The sequence below is a fragment of the Rhincodon typus genome, chromosome 38 (assembly GCF_021869965.1).
Source record: "Rhincodon typus isolate 14 chromosome 38, sRhiTyp1.1, whole genome shotgun sequence".
NCBI lineage: Eukaryota > Metazoa > Chordata > Chondrichthyes > Orectolobiformes > Rhincodontidae > Rhincodon > Rhincodon typus.
Genome location: NC_063369.1, coordinates 10671696 through 10689824, shown reverse-complemented (window position 1 = coordinate 10689824; position 18129 = coordinate 10671696). Strand labels below are relative to the sequence as shown.

General features: G+C 45.4%; 1 protein-coding gene across 1 annotated transcript in view; it reads left to right on the top strand.

Moving 5' to 3' along the window:
• Positions 1–18129, top strand: part of camsap3 (calmodulin regulated spectrin-associated protein family, member 3) — a 188081-nt gene that overhangs the window by 104665 nt on the left and 65287 nt on the right. Inside the window, exons 3-4 of the mRNA XM_048618013.1 lie at positions 2319–2480; positions 4262–4345. Coding sequence (XP_048473970.1) covers positions 2319–2480; positions 4262–4345 — 246 coding nt within the window. The remainder of the gene's footprint in view (positions 1–2318; positions 2481–4261; positions 4346–18129) is intronic.

Genomic DNA, 18129 nt, shown 5'->3' with positions numbered 1-18129 from the left:
TTTGGCTGACCGCTCCTGCTCAATTTTAAGCAAGACTTGGATGTCTCAGTGTGGCCCTCTGATTGTAGGCCTATGGTGAAGCGACGTCTGTATCTGATGGGGAATTGTTGAGCCTGTTTTTTCTTCAGCGGACGTTGTGTACGGGTGTGAGAAAGCTAATATTTGATTGACAGCAGCAAGCACTGATGTGCTTAGAAGGACCTGGGGCGCAGAGTACGAATGAGCTTGGAGATGTATCTCCGAGGCTAGTGTGTTCCAAACAGTCTCTGTAGTGACGTGGATTGCAATCATGTAAATGATTGCAGGATTCAGTTACCCAACAAGACTCTTCTTGTTAGACCAGACAATTGGCGATACTTGTCCACACTATTCCACTCTTGAGGCACCCCCACCGCACGCAGTTGAGGCCTTTGAGAGAGATGCATTAGTCTTGGGCGTCTAACCTGGCTTCTCGGTGACTTCATTGAAAGCTGTGATCTACATATTGATACTTAATGGGCAAGGTTTCTGTTCTCTTTCCAATCCTGGTATCTTTCACATTTTCCCAATTCTCGTTCCCCAACATTGGAGGTCGTGACTTACAGCTGCATTGCTCCCACGTTCCGGAGTTCCCTCCCCGAGCTCTCTGTCGTGTGCGCTATGTTTGTGCCTGTTTCTCCATTTTAAAGGTGTGTCTTAAAATGAGCCTGTTCAGCTGAGCTTTTGCTCACTTGACCTCCTGTCTCTAAGTACCTCGGGGCCAAATTTTGTTTGCATATGCTCATGTGGAGTGAGTTGGTGTTTTGCAATGTTAAAGGGGCTATATAGATGTAAATGTTTACAGGGTGTCAATGGGAATGGATGGTTTGGCTTGGTTACACTTAAGTGTGGAAATGGGTAGCTGTGATTACTGTGGTACTGACTCAAAGGGTTGGAAATGATTAACCTCCAGCCATTCTACATTCCCTAAGCAACAGCTCATTGTCTTAGTTTATTGGCCTTCGTTGGTCAGTGCATTGAGTATAGGAGTTGGGAGGTCATGTTGCGGCTGTACAGGACATTGGATCGGCCACTTTTGGAATACTGTGTTCGATTCTGGCCTCCCTGCTATAGGAAAGGAGTTGTGAAACTTGAAAGGGTTCAAAAAAGTTTTACAAAGACATTGGAAGGTTGGAACTATAGGGAGAGGCTGAATAGGCTGGGGCTATTTTCCCTGAAGCATCAGAGGCTGGGGGATGGCCTTAGAGGTTTATAAAATCATGAGGGGCATGGATAGAGTAAATAGCCAAGGTCTTTTCCCCAGGGGAGGGGAAACCAAAACTAGAGGGCATAGGTTTAAGGTGAGAGGGGAACGATTTAAAAGGGATGTGGAGGGTGGTGTGTGTGTGGAATTAGCTGCCAGAGGAAGTGGTGGAGGCTGGTACAATTACAACATTGAAAAGGCATCTGGATGGGTACATGAATAGGAAGGGTTTGGAGGGATATGGACCAAATGCTGGTAAATGGGGATTAGATTAATTTAGGATATCTGGTTGGCATGGACAGGCTGGACCAAAGGGTCTGTTTCTGTGTTGTACATCTCTGTGACTCTCGTAAAGATTCAAAGGTCTTCATTGGGACCTTATCCACTCTTTGCATGTCCTCTTTTAGAACCTTCTATCCCTTTTACTGTGATCACATCTCGCTCGTCTTCACTCTGGATAATGTTAGCTTTTTCTATTCAAACTCCCCACCTCACACAGCGCACTCTCTAGTCTGACACGGAGTAAGGAGTATCTACTGGTCTCATTTGGAACACGATGAAGGCTAGTCACATTGGGGAAAACAATGGTCCGTCAGCTTGGTTAGACATTTTGATCGAAATGGGCTATTTAATGTGTTGCAGGAAGCCTCAGAACAGCAGTGTGTCTGGTCAATATTGTTGTTAAGAGTTCAGTTAATGTTCACGTGGCTTATGGAGGAACACCAAGTCCACGAGGGTTTTAAATAGAAGCGTGGATGTTGTATTTTCAAACTGGCGTTGGGCTTGACGAAAGGAAGAGCTGTGAAACGCTGGAAGTGCAGTACTCCTCAAAACAGGCTTGTCATTCACAAAGGCCAATTCAAAATGCCGCACTAGCTCATAAACATGGTGTGGATTCAGTCTCGCAGTCCCCTTCTTGTCTCTTAGTTTCCACTTGTCCAGTAATAACAATGCTGCACCATTCGGGAAGTAAAACAGGAATGAACCATGGCGCGGCAGGAGTGGCTGTCTAATTGCAGTTGGAGGGTGTGGGTGGTGGGTAACGTTGGCTCGGTTGAATAAATGATCCAAACTCTCTCTCTCTCGTGCCAACCAGAGTGCCCACTTGGCTGTAATTGATGGCCTGATGACTGCTTACATGATGGAAACACTACGTGGTAGGAAGGTGGCAGCGGACACAGAGGGAATTGGGAGCCTCAGTCTGTCGAAAGAAGTCATAGCCAGTATGGAATACAGTCTGCTGCTCTGGGTTGATAAGGTAATTATCCTATCAAAACACTGCTACTCTTTTTTTTGATGGCTTGACGTCTACTGAAATGATTTGGCCCTTTTGTCACCAGAGTAGATTTGTTATTGATGTGGCCTCATCTGAAAGCCACTGGTCCTGCTGTTAAACCCAATGTGTGACTGGGGCTTGCTATGTACTGTCATCTCTTAATCATCATCCTGGCCTTGGAGGGTGTTAACTTTAGGCCTGCTACCCAAGTTCCACTTCAACAAATAATTATGTCAGGCCCGTCAAGGAATTCAAATGAAGGTTTTCGAAATGAAGTTGTCTTCTATAAACATTTTCATGCATTTATCTTCAAAAGATGATAGCAATTTTTTTTATTGAACTGTGAACGTAACTTTGTCTTCACAACTGCATGTTTGATTTATTTGTTATTGTTGTCACATGTACCAAAATGCAGTGAAAAGTATTCTTTTGCGTGCTAACCAGACAAATCATACCTTACATAAGTACGTTAGGGTCATAGAACAGAATGCAGAGAAAGATCAACTCTGATATAAGAGAGATCTGCTCATAGGTCTGATAATAGCAGGGAAGAAGCTGTTCTTGAATCTGTTGGTACATGTTTTCAAACTTTTGTATCTTCTTCCCGATGGAAGAGAGTATAACCAGGATGGGAGGGGTCTTTTGATTATGTTGGCTGTTTTCCCAAGGCAATGGCAATATGCCAGTGTTGTCTAATACCCAACACACGGACTGGGGCCACTTGTCCCTGGATATCCATACTAGCTCCACCCAAGCCTTTGTTAGTTTACTACTCCATCTTCTTTTATATTTGGAGAAAAGAATTCCAATTTATTAAATGTCTCATGGTGGAGATAGTCACTCAGGACATCCTTTTGTATTAAACGGAGATCTGTAAGACCATGTTTGGGGATTGGGGCTTGGAGATTAATTTCATTTCTCTAGGTTTCTTACTTGCGATGACTTGACTGGCTTAGAGCACAGCTTCACTAATGGGTAGGTTGCCCACCTGTGACCAAGTGGCTAGAAGAGCTAACAGTGGGTCAGACTCAAAGGTTTTCTTTTAACAAGAAAGCTTCTGCTTTCCCCTCTCATACAGTGGGCACATTTCCGCCAAGCTGCTGTGAAGTCAGTTGACAATTAGTAGCAAGAGCACGGCCCTGACCATGTGTTTGGTCCCTCTTTGCAATCTTGTCACGTTAATCAAACGTGGCGCTGAGGGTTGGTTCGGTCATTTGGCTGAGCGGCTGGTTTTCGATGTGGAGTGACAGCATCAGCAGGGGTTCAGTTCCCGTGCCAGCTGCAGTCACTGTATAGACTCTGTCATCTCAACATTACCCAACCTGTGGGTTAACCTTGGGACCAGTTCTCTCTCTCTGGTCATTCTTGGCCCCACTGTTTCTCTGCATGTGGAATGTCGTACTGCGAGGGATGGTTTGGGATCTGTAGTGTGCCTCTCTGTTTGCGATACTTGTTTTATTTCTCCTGACATGAGGGGAGAAAGTCCGCTGTATTCCTGATGGTGTTGGCTGCAGATTGATGGGAGAAGGCTCGTGTGGAGCACAAATGCTAGCACAGACCCGATGGGACGAATGGCCTGTTTGAATGCTATACCTTTTGTGTAACGTCCCTCAAACAGAAATAACTAATTGTGAACTTCCAGCAACAAGAATCAAAAATGGATAAGGCCTGGAAGTCGTCTTTTTGAAGGAGCGTGACAGTTTACATTTAATAAGTTCTTCTAATATCTTGTTCCTTTTTTAATTTCTAATTCCATTGCTCAGATAAACCAGAAGTTAAAAGATGTCTCTGAGCAGCTACACCAGTTGAGACGACAGCCGAACGTAGACAATCCAACAAACCAAGGGGTGAGTGACTAACTGCTAAACATTTTCACCATGTCATTACGGCCATGTCTCTTGTGCATCCAGACTCACTGCTTTTCACCTGTTGGCAATACATCTTTCTTTTGACTGTTCCTTACTTTATCTTCAGGTTAGTTTCCGAACTGATATTCCAAGTCTTTGCCATTGTGAGGAGTTAAATTCTTTTTTATTTTCTGTTTTTATTTTGAGCCTCTAAATTTGACAAACATCTAGAATTCATTGACCAGATGGACTGAGATCATCGATGTGAACCTTTGAATTTAAAAGTGGAAACTAGAGAATTTGAGGTTTTGGGGACCGGGGGCAAATAGAAGAATATTGTCATTGTTGCATGCAGAGGCTCAAATCTGCATGACCATAACCTCCAATGTTCGTAACCCTTTACCTAACTCTTTCAGAATAGGAATTAGCAAATGGCTTGGGTTTTTTGAGGCTGGTGATACAATGAGGATTACTATTTCTAGAAATACTCATCCAGTGCTCAATAGTTTTGTTTTTCAGCGATATGTGCTGGCAGTGATATTTCACGCTGTGTTTAATATCCATATGAATCACAAAGATTAATATTCCAGTTGGACAATGGTCACCTCAGACAACCACTATCGCAGCTTGCATTTCTTTTTCTCTCTTTCCACCAGTGTGTCTCATGGTGGTCCAATTGTGCTGGAGCTGCAAGAGACAGCAGGGTGGAAAGACCACTACTAGCAGAAGCCAAAAACATCACTGATGGGAGAATTTGGGAAGGTGGGGAGCTAGCGAGGCCAACTATTTCTAAGTGACATTGAGAGAGAGAGGTTGGTTATAACGAAGAAGGTTTCTTGAGACCATCGGAATGCCGCGATCTCGATGATCATATAGGTTGACATCTTGTCAAGCTTGATGTAAAATCACATGTACCCTGTGGATAAAGTGTACATGTTGGACTGTGGGTCTGAGGTTCTGTGGGTCTGAGGGTGACCTCCTTATTTCTGCTGTACTGGGATTGGGTGCTGGTGGTGCTACAGCCCAAGGCAGGAGAAGGGGAGCAAGAAATTGGAGGCAAAGGAGCGAGAGTGCGGTTCCAATCTGGGGCGAAATGGCTCAGGCCTTGGCATCAAATGGCTCTGGGTCACTTACAGGGGAAGCCCTTCTTTGTGTGAAGTTGGCACCTGAAGCAAGACTGGACTGCGAATTGAACAGAATCTGTTCAAATAAGATTAGTTTTCTTGTTATCCCCGCCCCCCCCCCCCCCCCAGAAAGGCTCTTGTGAGCAAGGTTTTCCATGCTGCGGAGCTAGAGCACAGGCCTATAGCCTGGGGATGCCCATCTCCTGCAAAGGCCAGGACAGAGTGTGCCCACACTATCCTGACTTGTTTCCCAGGCTCGCAGCCAGTCACCCTTAATATTTGAACCCTATTCGATTGAGGGTGATCTGAGCAGCCCCACTGTCTTCTATTACAGTCTTTTGTCAAAGGTGCATTGATGTGTGAACTCCTATCTGCCTGGTGGATCGAGCAGAATTACGTTCTGAGGTTAATGTAGCCAGTAAAGAGTGGTTGATTTGAAGTCCAACTGTGAGCAGGGGGCATTATTTATAAGAGTGTGCAAGGGCCCTTGAACAGCTCTCTACTCTTAATTAATTCCCTGCCTTAGGGGGGCAAGTGAAATTACTTCACACAGGCCAGTATCGCTCTACATGTGTAAAAAGACTCTGACCAGCTTAGCTCTGAGCCAGTTCCCAGAGCGAGGAGAGTCCCTGAGGCTCCTGTTTATATCTATGAGGTCGGCCAGGGCTCCCTGATTAACTTGGGCCAATAGCCCCAGCCAGGGAACTCGGACTCTGGGATCCACCTGGCCAACCTCACTCCCATCACTACAGAAGGCTTCAGTTGTTCCTTCACATTGAGGTTCTGCCATTAGTCCACGTTGCGTTCAAAGAGCATTCAGCAGAGTAAATCCATTTCAATTTTAATTGTTTGAACACTGCATATTGGCCATGGCTGCTTTCATTTGGACTAAAACTATCCCACTCGGCGCGGCCACTGAGCTATCTTGTATGTTTGCATGAACAATTCTGCGTCTGAGCCGAAATGTGTTTTGGGGCAGGGGTTTGGCGATGGCGGATGCCGAGTGACGTGAAAGCGAGGGATCAGGATTTATTCCTTGTCGATTCTACTATCCGGTAGACAATCCCCTCGATGTTGCATTGATTTGATTGGCTCCTTGGTCTGTCAATGCCCGCACTCTTGAGTATCCTTCTCTGTGAACCGTTTCCTGTTAGCAAAGAAATGTGTGGAGTGATTTGTACCTGCTGTGTTTGGAATCATCCCCAGTTGTTTGTAGAAAATTAAGTGAGGCTTGTTTTGCGAAAAACAAATTAAGTCCAACTCCTTGATATCTCGATCAAAATTCTGCCTGCGATGTCTAATCTCTTCCCATCCTACCCCTCGTGTTCCTCCAGTTTTGGCATTTTTGACCTCCTGTGCTATTTTTGACCAAGTGGTGGAATGATTTTTGCTTCATCTTGGGGAGTGGGGGGTGATGGATTTAAATGCTGTCCTGTTCTGTTTTGTTTTGTATGTCTAGCCAAATTGCTGAGGAGATAGGCGCAGAGACTGACTTCCAATTTTTGAGGTCTTTCTCGATCTGTCTTCTGGTTATGCCACTGAGCTCGGTGTAAGGGATGAGCGAAACCCACCCCCACATCCTGAGAAGCAACAGAGCTGAGAGGATTACCTGCAGGACTTCCAGTGGCTTTTTAACAGGATCCTACTCCAAAACTCTTTCCCTCCCCTCCACAATTGCAGTTCACTCAGAGCAGCAATAGAAATGATTTCTCCATTGCAGCAACAACAGTTAGCAAAGCCGTTTTAAAACAAAAACACTCGTGTGGGGTTTTGTTTTCTGTGCTTTGACTCTACATTGTGACACTTGAATCTTGGATTGCTGAGCTTTGAATCTTGCTGTATATTTAATGTGTATTTAATATTTTCTGGTAATAGCTTGCTTGTCGTCTGAAGCACTTGTAATATTTAATGAAATTCAATGCTTCTCCTCTTTTCCCTCCTTTCTCTCCCCTTGCCTCTTTGACTTTGATCTCTCTGTGACACACTGTCCTCGAACAGTGTCCCACCAAGTGGTACTGGAAGCTAGTTCCTGTAAGTCCACCTCTCAACTTTTACTGCATCTCCCCTCTGACCCTCGACTGTAGCCCCCCATTTTTACCCCCTTTTCCTTTTGAGAGACAAAATGCCTTGTTGAGACAATTAAAAACTGTTGGCTCGAGTTGCAGTGTCTGTTTTTTTTAAAAATCTGTTAACCCTTTGTTTAGGGAGTCGGTGGGGGGTGGGGGAGGCTGCATGACTTGTGACACTCGAAGCAAAGGATGCTGGGATTGTTTATTTTGCGCCCAAACAAAATTTGGATTCACACGGTACCCTTATGGGATCAAAATAATAAGTCATGAGTTATGATACACTGACTGGACAAAATTGCTTTTAAAGTGCCCAAAATCTATATCGGCAAGTTTTCTTAATGGACAAAACAAAGCCTCATCCTAAAGAGGATGTGATCTTCATGAGGTGTATGGTAGACCTATTTTGGTAACATTTTTTTCCCAATAACTTGGGTTTTTTTTTTTCCTCTCTCTTCACTGCTGTGGTTCATTAGTTTCTCATCTAAAGATTTGTCAGATATTCCCCCTTTTTAAAGTATTGGTGCTCTGGGCCAAACGCTGGCACATGGGACTAGATTAATTTAGGGTATCTGGTCGGCATGAACGAGTTGGGCCAAGGATTTATTTCTGTGCTGTACGTCTCTGTCTCCAATTGTTGTCAGATTTAAATTGGCTTGCTGAATTGGTCAGAAATTTCCCCCCAAAAGGCTAGCTCTTCCAGGTAGCGCAAAAAAGTGACAGGAAATGCATCCATGAAGTAACGTCTTGTTGGTTTAGCCAGTGAGACTTCCCTTCAGGGAGAACCCAGGTTGTGCTACAAACATGGTCGCATGTGGCTACCCTTTGTTGGTAGCGGTTGCCGTGGCACATCTCGTGTGTGTTGCGCACGTGTGTGAGAGAGAGAGACGGAGAAAAGGGCTGAAGAGGAAGGCTAATTGAGAAATTCTCTTCACCCCTGGATTTTGGGTTGGAGGAACCTGCTGCAGCATGAATCAAGATGGCTGCTGCCCTGACCATCTCAATTGGTGCAAACTAATGGAAGAGAGTGAAGTGGGGTGCCGATTGTGAGGTACCAGGGATGTTTGTGAAGCAAATCTGTGTGGAGGGTGATGGAGAAAACACTCAACAGAATGCATAGATGTATTTGTTTACTTTATTTTCCACACCCATTTATTGTTAAAGATGGCAAACCTGATTTTTTTGGGACACTAAATGGCCACTCTGTTGCGTCAGGGCGATCAGTCCATGTTGGTATCTCATTCTTGGATGTGACTCTGAGCGAGCTCCCTCTGACTGCTGACTTGTGGCACTAGCACCCCTCATTCTCTGGTCAATGTGTGGCAGTTTCGCCTCAGAATGACCACTCCATTCCAAACGGTGACAGGGATTAGACATCGATGCCTGTCGCTCTTGAGACAGTGTGCAATAGCAATGAATTTCACACTTCCCTTGCCAAATCAGTTCAAGGTAAAACAAATTGAAGCTAGAATTAGTTCTGACCATTTGTGTGTTGGTGACAGTCAACCATCCCTGATTTGAGGGTTAATGAACATAGAACTCTCTTTGCCCGATCGTAGCAATATTGACCTCGCACTGAGGTTGCCAATTTGTATTTTCGTCTTCCTGTTCTCTCTCCCCATACTTCAGTTTCCTCCTCATCTCTCTTCCTGTTAAAAATTGGGATTAAATGGTATTTAGTGACCCCACGTTTGGACACTTTTTCTCTAGCATCCCTCTGTCTTATCTGCTCATTATCATCTATTGCATTTCCCTGCTACCCAGTGAGAGGTGTGGGTTTGAGGCTTGGAAAATGGAGGAATACTGTGTCTAAGGTGAACATCTCTGGAATCGGATCCATTCCATGATTAAGAAACTTTACACACTGCACCATCGAACATGAAGAGGCCATTCGGCCCCTCAAGGCTTTGCTGCTATTTAATTAGATCATGGCCTCTCTGTAGCATTACTTTACCTACCAGCATTTATTCTGTAACCCTGGATGTGAATTGCATGCCGGAGTGATGATCCAACTTCACTTCACATTAAAATACATTTCTGCTTCATTACTTTTTTCCTGATGGCTTGTTTTTGTCACGACCCCTAGTTTTTGTCAAGATTGATGACTCTTATGCTTCTGAGCTGACCCGAATCCTGGAAGGTGGCTTGTGGATGGTTTGGATCTTCCTCTCCTTTTTGTTTTCATTCATTCATTCTTTCTGTGGATCCTTCCATCGGATGTGGGCATTGCTAGCAAGGCCAGCGGTTTAGCCCTTGGCTCTGCAAAAGGTGGTGCTGAGCCACCCTCTTGAACCCTTGCAGTCCATCTTGTGTTGGTAACTCTTTTGTGGTTAGCATTGCTGCCTCGCAGTGCCAGGGGCCCGGGTTCATTTGACCCTCAGGTGACTGTCTGAGTGAGTTTCCTCAGGACGCTCCGGTTTCCTCCTGCAGTCCAAAGATGCGCAGGCTAGGCTGGATTGGCCATACTAAAATACCCATGGTGTCCAGGCAAGTGCAGGCTAGGTGGATTGGCGATGGGAAATGCAGGGCTACAGGGATAGGGTAGGGTGGGATTCTCGTCAGAGGGTTAGTGTGGACTTGATGGGCTGAATGGCCTGCTTCCATGCTGTAGGGATTAGGGAAAGGAGTTCCAGGATTTTGACCCAGTGACCCTAAAGGAACAACGATTATATTTCCAAGTCAGGATAGCGAGTTTCTTGGAAGGGATCTTGCAGAGGGTGGTGTTCCCATGTAGCTGCTGTCCTTGTTCTTTCTAGATGGTAGAACATCATGGATTTGGAAGGTGCTGTCTAAGGTGCCATGGGAGAGCTGCTGCAGTGGAAGCTTGTAGTTGGCACACACTACTGCTGCTGTGCGTCCTTAATGCCCTCTGGACCTATTGACATTTGGAAGGGAATATAACCTGGCAGGAGCAGTCTAAGTGGCCATTCTTTCCTAGTGAGAACCTGCTGGCAGGTCCCATCACTAGAGAGAGCATGACAGGCAGGAGGTGTCCTGCCTGTATCTCCTCTCCCAGCAGTGGGTGGGATTGCCAAATCTCTAGGAATTCCAGTTTGAAGTCGTGGTTGCAAGCCACAAGCCTGGAACTGGAATCACAAGGTGAAGAAGCTTTATCTGTGTGGTTTCTTAGGTAACTCATTAGCTGCAAAGCACTATTGGTGACCCATACAGTCATGAATCTCCAGAAATACATCCAGCCAGAGGTGGCAACTTTGGTATTTTAGATATTGGTTTGGGGGTGAAATTATTAAAAAAAAAACAAAAAAAAAAACTGTTTCTCCACCCACCTCCTTCCCACTCCCTCCCCTTCAAACAGAGAGGCTAATTGTTGTTGATCATGTCTGTGGTTAGGATCGGTTAACTCTGGTCTGTTTGACTCTGACCTCCTATGTTATGAACATGCACTGTTCATGGCTTGGGAGGTGGAGAAAGAGTAAACCAATTTATTCTCTTTAAAACACAATTTCATACCCACGCCTTCACAAAATTATCGACATTAGGGAAAAGAGGCTCCGGTTTTGGGTAGCACAGTGGCTCGGTGGTTAGCAGTGCTGCCTCACAGCGCCAGGGACATGGGTTCAATTCCACCCTTGGACTGCCTGTCTGAGTGGAGTCTGTACCTTCTCCCCGTGTCTGCACAGATCCCTCTGGATGCTCTGGTTTCCTCCCATAGTCCAAAGATATGCAGGTTAGGGTGGGTTGGCCATGCTACGTTACCCATAGTGCCTAGGGATGTGCAGGCTGGGTGGGTTAGCCGTGGGAAATGCAACGTTATAGGGAGAGGGGTGTGGCTCTGGGTGGAATGCTGTTCAGAGGGTTAGTGTGGACTCGATGGGCCGAATAGCTTGCACCCATACTGTAGGGATTCTATGATAAAGAGGATGATCTGAGGAAACGAAACAGAGAGATGGGAGTGTTCACAAAGGAATTCATAAAAACAAATCCCCAAAAAACAGAAATATAGACATAAGGTCTTCTGAAAGAATGTGGTTTTAGAAAAAGTGGGAGGTGGAAGTAAATATTATATTGCTAGAAGCCGGTTTACTGAAGCAGGAGTCAGTCTGTCGACCACGAACTGTTTGTTTGTTTGTATTTCACCATTCAATACAAACTACAGTTTGTTCTTTCTATAACACAACTCTAGGGCACTTGGGACTTGAGCCCAGACCTCCTGGCTCTGAGGTAGGGATAGTACCATTGCTCTGCAAGAGCCCTTCTGTCCCGTTTCTAAGCAACTCCCCTTCCTGGAGATAACCAGCTCTTCAGTATGTTCTCCAGTGGGTGCTGACTGCTTCCCCCCCTTATCCTCTGTGTTTCCACCTTTATTCTTAAAGGGATGATCATTTACAGCATTCTCCGAAAAGGTGTGTGTGAGGGAAAGGCCATTTCCCCTCCCGACTCTTTCAACTTCACGTTTTGAGCGACCAAGCCCAAAGTATTTCCATGTTTATAAACTGCTGTGTTCTTTAAGCCCTGTCAGGAACTACTGAGAGTTGGCTGGGCGATTTGTACTTAAGTTCACAAGAGCACAAGAAATATTCGGCCCCCATGAGTCTGCTCCACCAATCGATGATAAGATCATGGCTGATCCAAATGTAGCCACGACCCCCACCCCACCCCCCAACAGCCCTCCGACTCCAAACTCTTGACTCCATCGTTGATGAAAATGCTAAGATCAACGTTAGGATTCGGCTGGCACTGATTCCAAGGCCAGTGGCTGAGGTTTGTGCCAAAGAATTTTCTGCATCTTTCAAGAAAAGCTTGTTGTCATGGAGAGATGTGCCAGCGGGTGGTGCGTCTTGTGTGGTTTTCCCCTGGTCGTTACGGCACGTTGACTTTTTGAGCAGATTTCCCAGTGAAGGAGAGAACTATCCCGCGCTTGGTCACCTGAATGGAATTTACTGGCATTTTTTCATTCATTGCATCAGTCCTTCATCATCTTAGTGCAACCTGATAGGCACTAAAACAAAAAAAGGGAATTTTGGCTGTTCTAGTTAAGATGCCCTTTTCTACGTAGATTTCCAGAAAGTGCTTCTTCGGTCTGTGGCCTTCTGTAATTCATTGCAATTGGGCTCATGTTAAACTGGTTGTCTACGTGTGAGCATTGTCATTGGCGATCCCAGAATCCTTTGCTTGGAGAGTGAATGTTAGTATTTTATGGCCATTGTTTAAAATTTGAATACTTTTTAAATTGTGTTGTGTGTCTCTTAGATCATTGCGTTGAATGTTATCTTCCACCAGAGTCTCTGCCCGCTGTACTTGGCATCTGTCTTGCCCACAAAAAAAAGGGGAGTTGGGTTCAGTTTGGATTCCCCGCAGAGAGCTGTTTTCCAATAGGATGATGAGGGAAGTTCTCACTCCACCAAGTTGGGTATGGAATAGTTATTGAGATGGGCTTTCTCTTCCAATCAGTTCCACAGTTTGTTATCTAGAGGCAGAAGGAAGTCCTGTTGACTGACTGGCCAGAGTTTGGCCCTATGTTTCAGACCCCTTCAATGTGCCAGAGTTCTAGAAGCAAGATGAAGGCCAGGGTTTCAAAATGAACTCCAGAGGCAACAAGACCAAAATATCTTCAGCTAGGTCATGGGATCATGCATTTATGGTACTGGGTTTGGGTGGCACGTAGGTGGCAGTGCTAACCACTGAGCCACACAGCACCAGGGGCTTGGGTTCAATTCCAGCCTTGGGCAACTGCCTGTGTGGAGTTTGTACATTCTCCCCGTGTCTGTGCAGGTTTCCTCTGGCTTCTTCCCACTGTCTAAAGAAGTGCCGGTTAAGTGGATTACCATGTTAAATTGTCCGTAGTGTCCAGGGATGTGCTGCATGGTGGATTAGTCATGGGAAATGTGGAGTTGCAGGAATAGGGTAGGGAGATGGGTCTCGGTGGGATGTTGTGTGGAAGGTCAGTGTAGACTCAACAAGCTGATTGAATCCCTGCAGTGTGGAAGCAGGCCAATGATAGCAACCCGGAAGTTGGAAGTTCAAATCCTGTGAAATCCAATTTCCAAAAATTTGAGCTACAAACATAAAACAAAAATGAGATATTGGGATAATGGGTTAGTGTGGGGGGCATGTATTTAAAAAAAAAACAACAGTATTTGGAGCAATTTCAGTCCCTTTACAGGTGCTAACATTCTATTCCAAGAAGAGCCAAATGTGGAGAGATTGTGAAAGGAATGTGCACACTCAAAAAGAAAAGGGGATTTTTTTTATTTGAGAGCATGAGGAAATGGCTGAGTCTTTGTCCAAAGCAGGTCCATGGCTCTCCCTAATTGGATATCGGAGAGTAGAATTTGGATGGAAAAGGAGTCAGGGGAGCGAGCAGCTTGTGGAGAGACCCGTCCATGTCGAGACAATCAATGGAATGAGCTAAGAGACACCAATTCTTCGCTGCCCACCGTGTGTTAGCCGAATGTAGGCCGCATGCTGGTCACCTGACAGCCCTCAGCGCGCTCTCTTTCTCTAAGTGGCTGAGTCTAGTACACTGCGTTTATGCTTCTTCCTTTTTTTGCCATTGCATTCAGCATGCCATCGCTTTTTGTTTGAAGGAGTCTGAGAATAAGCCTCCTATGGTAACGTATCCCATTAGTTCAATCAACTTTGTCTTTTTTTTAAAAAAATTTTTGTGTTGGGGCGAGGGTGCGGGGAATGTGTGATGCGGTGGGCCTGTGGTCGAAGTCGTGGCAGCTTGTGCAGACGATTGCTTTATTCCTTTTTTTTTAATCGACAGGCCCATTTGGGCCTCTTAACCCTTTCAGAAGTTCTGGAAGATTCTGCGGTCACTTCCGCCAAACAAATCGCTCAGGATTTAGATTTAGGGAAATTTTTGAGAAATTTCTGTTTGAACTCCGTTGAGTATATTTCGCCTCCCTGATCCTTAAAACGAGAGCTTTTTTTTTTTTTAAAACTTAACTATCGTCACTATACACTGAAAATATGTTCATTTGAAACCGAAAGGCCTCCAGTGAAAGATGATGTTTGTTGAAAAGGCTGCTAACCTGTTTGTTGAGGCCTTTTCCGACCAAGCACTTTAATCGCTGAACAAATTAATCCCTTCAGAGGGTTGAAAGTGTTTGTCTGAGCCTCTATCACAGGAAGATCCTGAGGATCACATCCCGTTGCCTTCCCATTTCCCAAATCCTAGATCTGTGCCTCAGACAGAAATATGCTGCCCAGCCTAGTCTCCAGAATTGGTTCTGCTTGATTCTTAAGCCGAGTGTAATATATATATATATTTTCTTCCAAAAATTAGAAAAGCCACTGGAATGTGATTGGGTAATATCTGAAACTTGCCTTTGTACAGCACCTTTTTAATGTCGCTCGGAACTGAAGCAACAGTCCGCAGGGTCCCGTAAGCTGTTGTGTGATCATCCGTTCAACGAGTGACAACTCAACTCATCGAATATTGCCATGGGGTTCAGAGCCAGCCAACCTGCCCAGAATTTGGGGACACTGATATCCTGAAACCTGAGTTTACAGTAGTCGCTCAGAGTCACCCGCTTGTCAGTGAATTGCCCCCCACTTCTGAACCTATCCCACGAGGAGTTGCTTGCCCACCTGAATATTGTGCCTGTCTCTCTGCTATTCCACAGGCACTTTTCAAACTTTCTTCAGCTTTTTGGGAGGGCAGCCAGGTCATTAAATACCTCCAAATTGTGGACAGACTTTCCCTTTTAGTAATTTGATTGTTACGCATTTGGAACAAAGTTGTGTTCGGTTACTTTCTTCCAAGTCTAATTCTGACAGCTCTCAATGTCATCCTGTTCAGTGATGTATCCAGGCAGCTGAGGTCAGGCCACACATCGATCTATACGCACCGACTCTCATCCCCTGGCAGCTGCCCTTCAGACCCTCCCGCCTCTGTAATTCAGAAGGGGCAGCCACCATGAATGGTTGACCCGGACAATACATTGCCATCTGTTTTTCAATTTTGGGTTTCTCCCACTTTGCTACAAGTTGCGTCCTTTCCAGAGCGATGATGGACAGGGCACGTCCCTTGTTGCTCTCCCTCCCATCTCCACAGCCCCAATGAGGGGGCACCGCACAGAAGATGGCAAAGAAAAGCCCACTTGAAGCCATCAAATTTGGTCCTCGCCTGGGTAAGCCCAAGCGCACTTGTACACATTACCCCATCTATTTCACACTGCCAGGGACAAATTCAAATTAACTCTCCACGTCTTCAGGGATTACTTTGCGTCCCGAGGTTAGGTACCACTGAACAGTGGGCAAACCACTCCCAAGGCCTGGGTCTGAGACGAACTGAGGGTAGCTCAGAAATCTTCACTGGGGAAGACATATCCTGGAGTCATAGAGTTGTACAGCACGGAAACAGACCCTTCTGTCCAACACGTTCGTGCCGACCAGATATCATATTAATCTAGTCCCATTTGGCCCATATCCCTCTAACCGCTTCCTATTCATGTCCCCATCCAAACGCCTTTTAAATGTTGTAATTGTACCAGCCTCCTCCACTTCGTCTGGCAGTTCATTCCATACATGCACCACCCTCTGCGTAAAAAAAGCTGCCCCTTAGGTCCCTTTTAAATCATTCCCCTCTCACCTTAAACCTATGGCCCGTCTAATTTTAGACTCCCCCCACCCCGGGGAAAGACCTTGGCTATTCACCCTATCCATGCCCCTCATGATTTTATAAACCTCTGCAAGGTCCCTCCCAAGGGGGGAGGCAATGGCCTAGTGGTATTATCGCTGGACTGTTAATTCAGAGACCCAGATAACATCCTGGGTACCCAGGTTCGAATCCCACCACGGCAGATGGTGGCATTCGAGTTCAATAAAAAAAATCTGGAATTAAGAATCTAACGATGACCATGAATCCAGTGTCAATTTGTCAGGAAAAACCCATCTGGTTCACTAATGTCCTTTAGGGAAGGAAACTGCCATCCTTATCTGATCTGGCCCACATGTGACTCCAGACCCACAGCTATGTGGTTGACTCTGAACTGCCCTCTGGGTAATTAGGGATGGGCAATAAATGCTGCCTAGCCAGTGATGCCCTCAGCCCATGAAGGAATAAAGAAAAAACCCCTCAGATTCCGACACTCCAGTGAAGATAGCCCCAGCCTGTTCAGCCTCTCCCTATAGCTCAAACCCTCCAAACCCAGAAACTTATTTGTCAATGTTTTCTGAACCCTTTGAAGTTTCACAATATCTTTCCTATAGCAGGAAGATCAGAATTGAATGGAGTATTCCAATAGTGGCCCTACAGCTTGTTGACTGACTCTGATAATCTGGCTTCATAGGTTGTGTTTCAGTATTTTCTACTCCACCTGTTCAGAGATGTTGTACCTCTGATGCATGTCTGGACCAGCTGGAGCTTGAACCCAGGCCATGTTTCAGAGGTAGGGACGCTACCGCTGCACCTCGAGCGTTTAGGTTCCATTTTATTGTTTCGGATCAGTCAGGCAGGTTATCTCCTCAAGCAGAAACATCTGTGTATTTAGAGTCTAAATTAACCCCAGAATTGGAGTGCCTTCCTAAGATTCTGTCAGACAAGAGTGTGTTGTGAGGGGTAAAATGTTCAAATGTAAATTGTTTCTTTATAAGATAGAAATTTGTATTTTCACCTGGTGCAATGGGTTAAAATGCCAAAACACACTCCCGTCTGGGTCCAGTCTCTTCCCTTCAGCAGTAGCTGTACATTGTAGGTGCAAACAATCTTGTTCTGCCTTGAAATCCATTGAATGAGTTACAGATGAGCAGCGGGCTGCTCATACAGAGTGCTAACGTTGAGAAAATGCAGACGAGGTGGCTGATGTGGAAAACGCCAAATACTACATCAATGAAGTAAGGGAAACTGGAACACCTTCACCGCCATCTCATAATCCCAGCTAACTGGTCCCTTGAAGCCTTTATTTATTGAGTTTTTCTTTTTGATAGCTGGTTTGAATGTTGTAATTTTGGCCAAGCTAAGTTTTGGTACGGTTGCTTCATGACCCAGATCCGAATCCTAAATCCAAGTCCCTTGCAGACAAATGGGACTAGATTAACTTAGTATACCTGGTCAGCCTGGGTGAGTTGGGCCGAAGGGACCGTTTCTGTGCTGTACAGCTGTCTCTTGAGTCTTGACAGCTGCCGGTGTCAGCACTTTGAGAAATGCGATGGCTATTGGGACTTCCTGTGTTGCTCCTTCAATCCAGATACAAACCGTTAGACTGGAAATCTTGGAGACTCCTGTAAAGGGGAGCTGGAAGTGAAGACAGTGGGACAAGGTTTTATTCAGTCTTTGTGGGTTCTGGCACATACCGTTCCCAACTCCATGCACAGAGGCTCAAACACAGAACCACCCCAAGATCTTAAATGAAGAATCAATCTTAGCCCTTTTGAGTGGGTGCAGTGTATCCTAGCGTGGTAAATATTTGTGCCCCCTCCACCACCATGAAAATGGATGATCTGGTTTTTGTCACGTATTGCTGTTTATGGGGAGCTTGCTGTGTGCAAACTCATAGATTCTTACAGTGCAGAAAAGACCCTTCAGCCCATCGACTCTGTACTGACATTGTTACCACTAAAAGTGCGCTAATCCCAATTTCCTGCCCTTGTCCCGTATCCTTAAATGTTATGATACTTCAAGTGT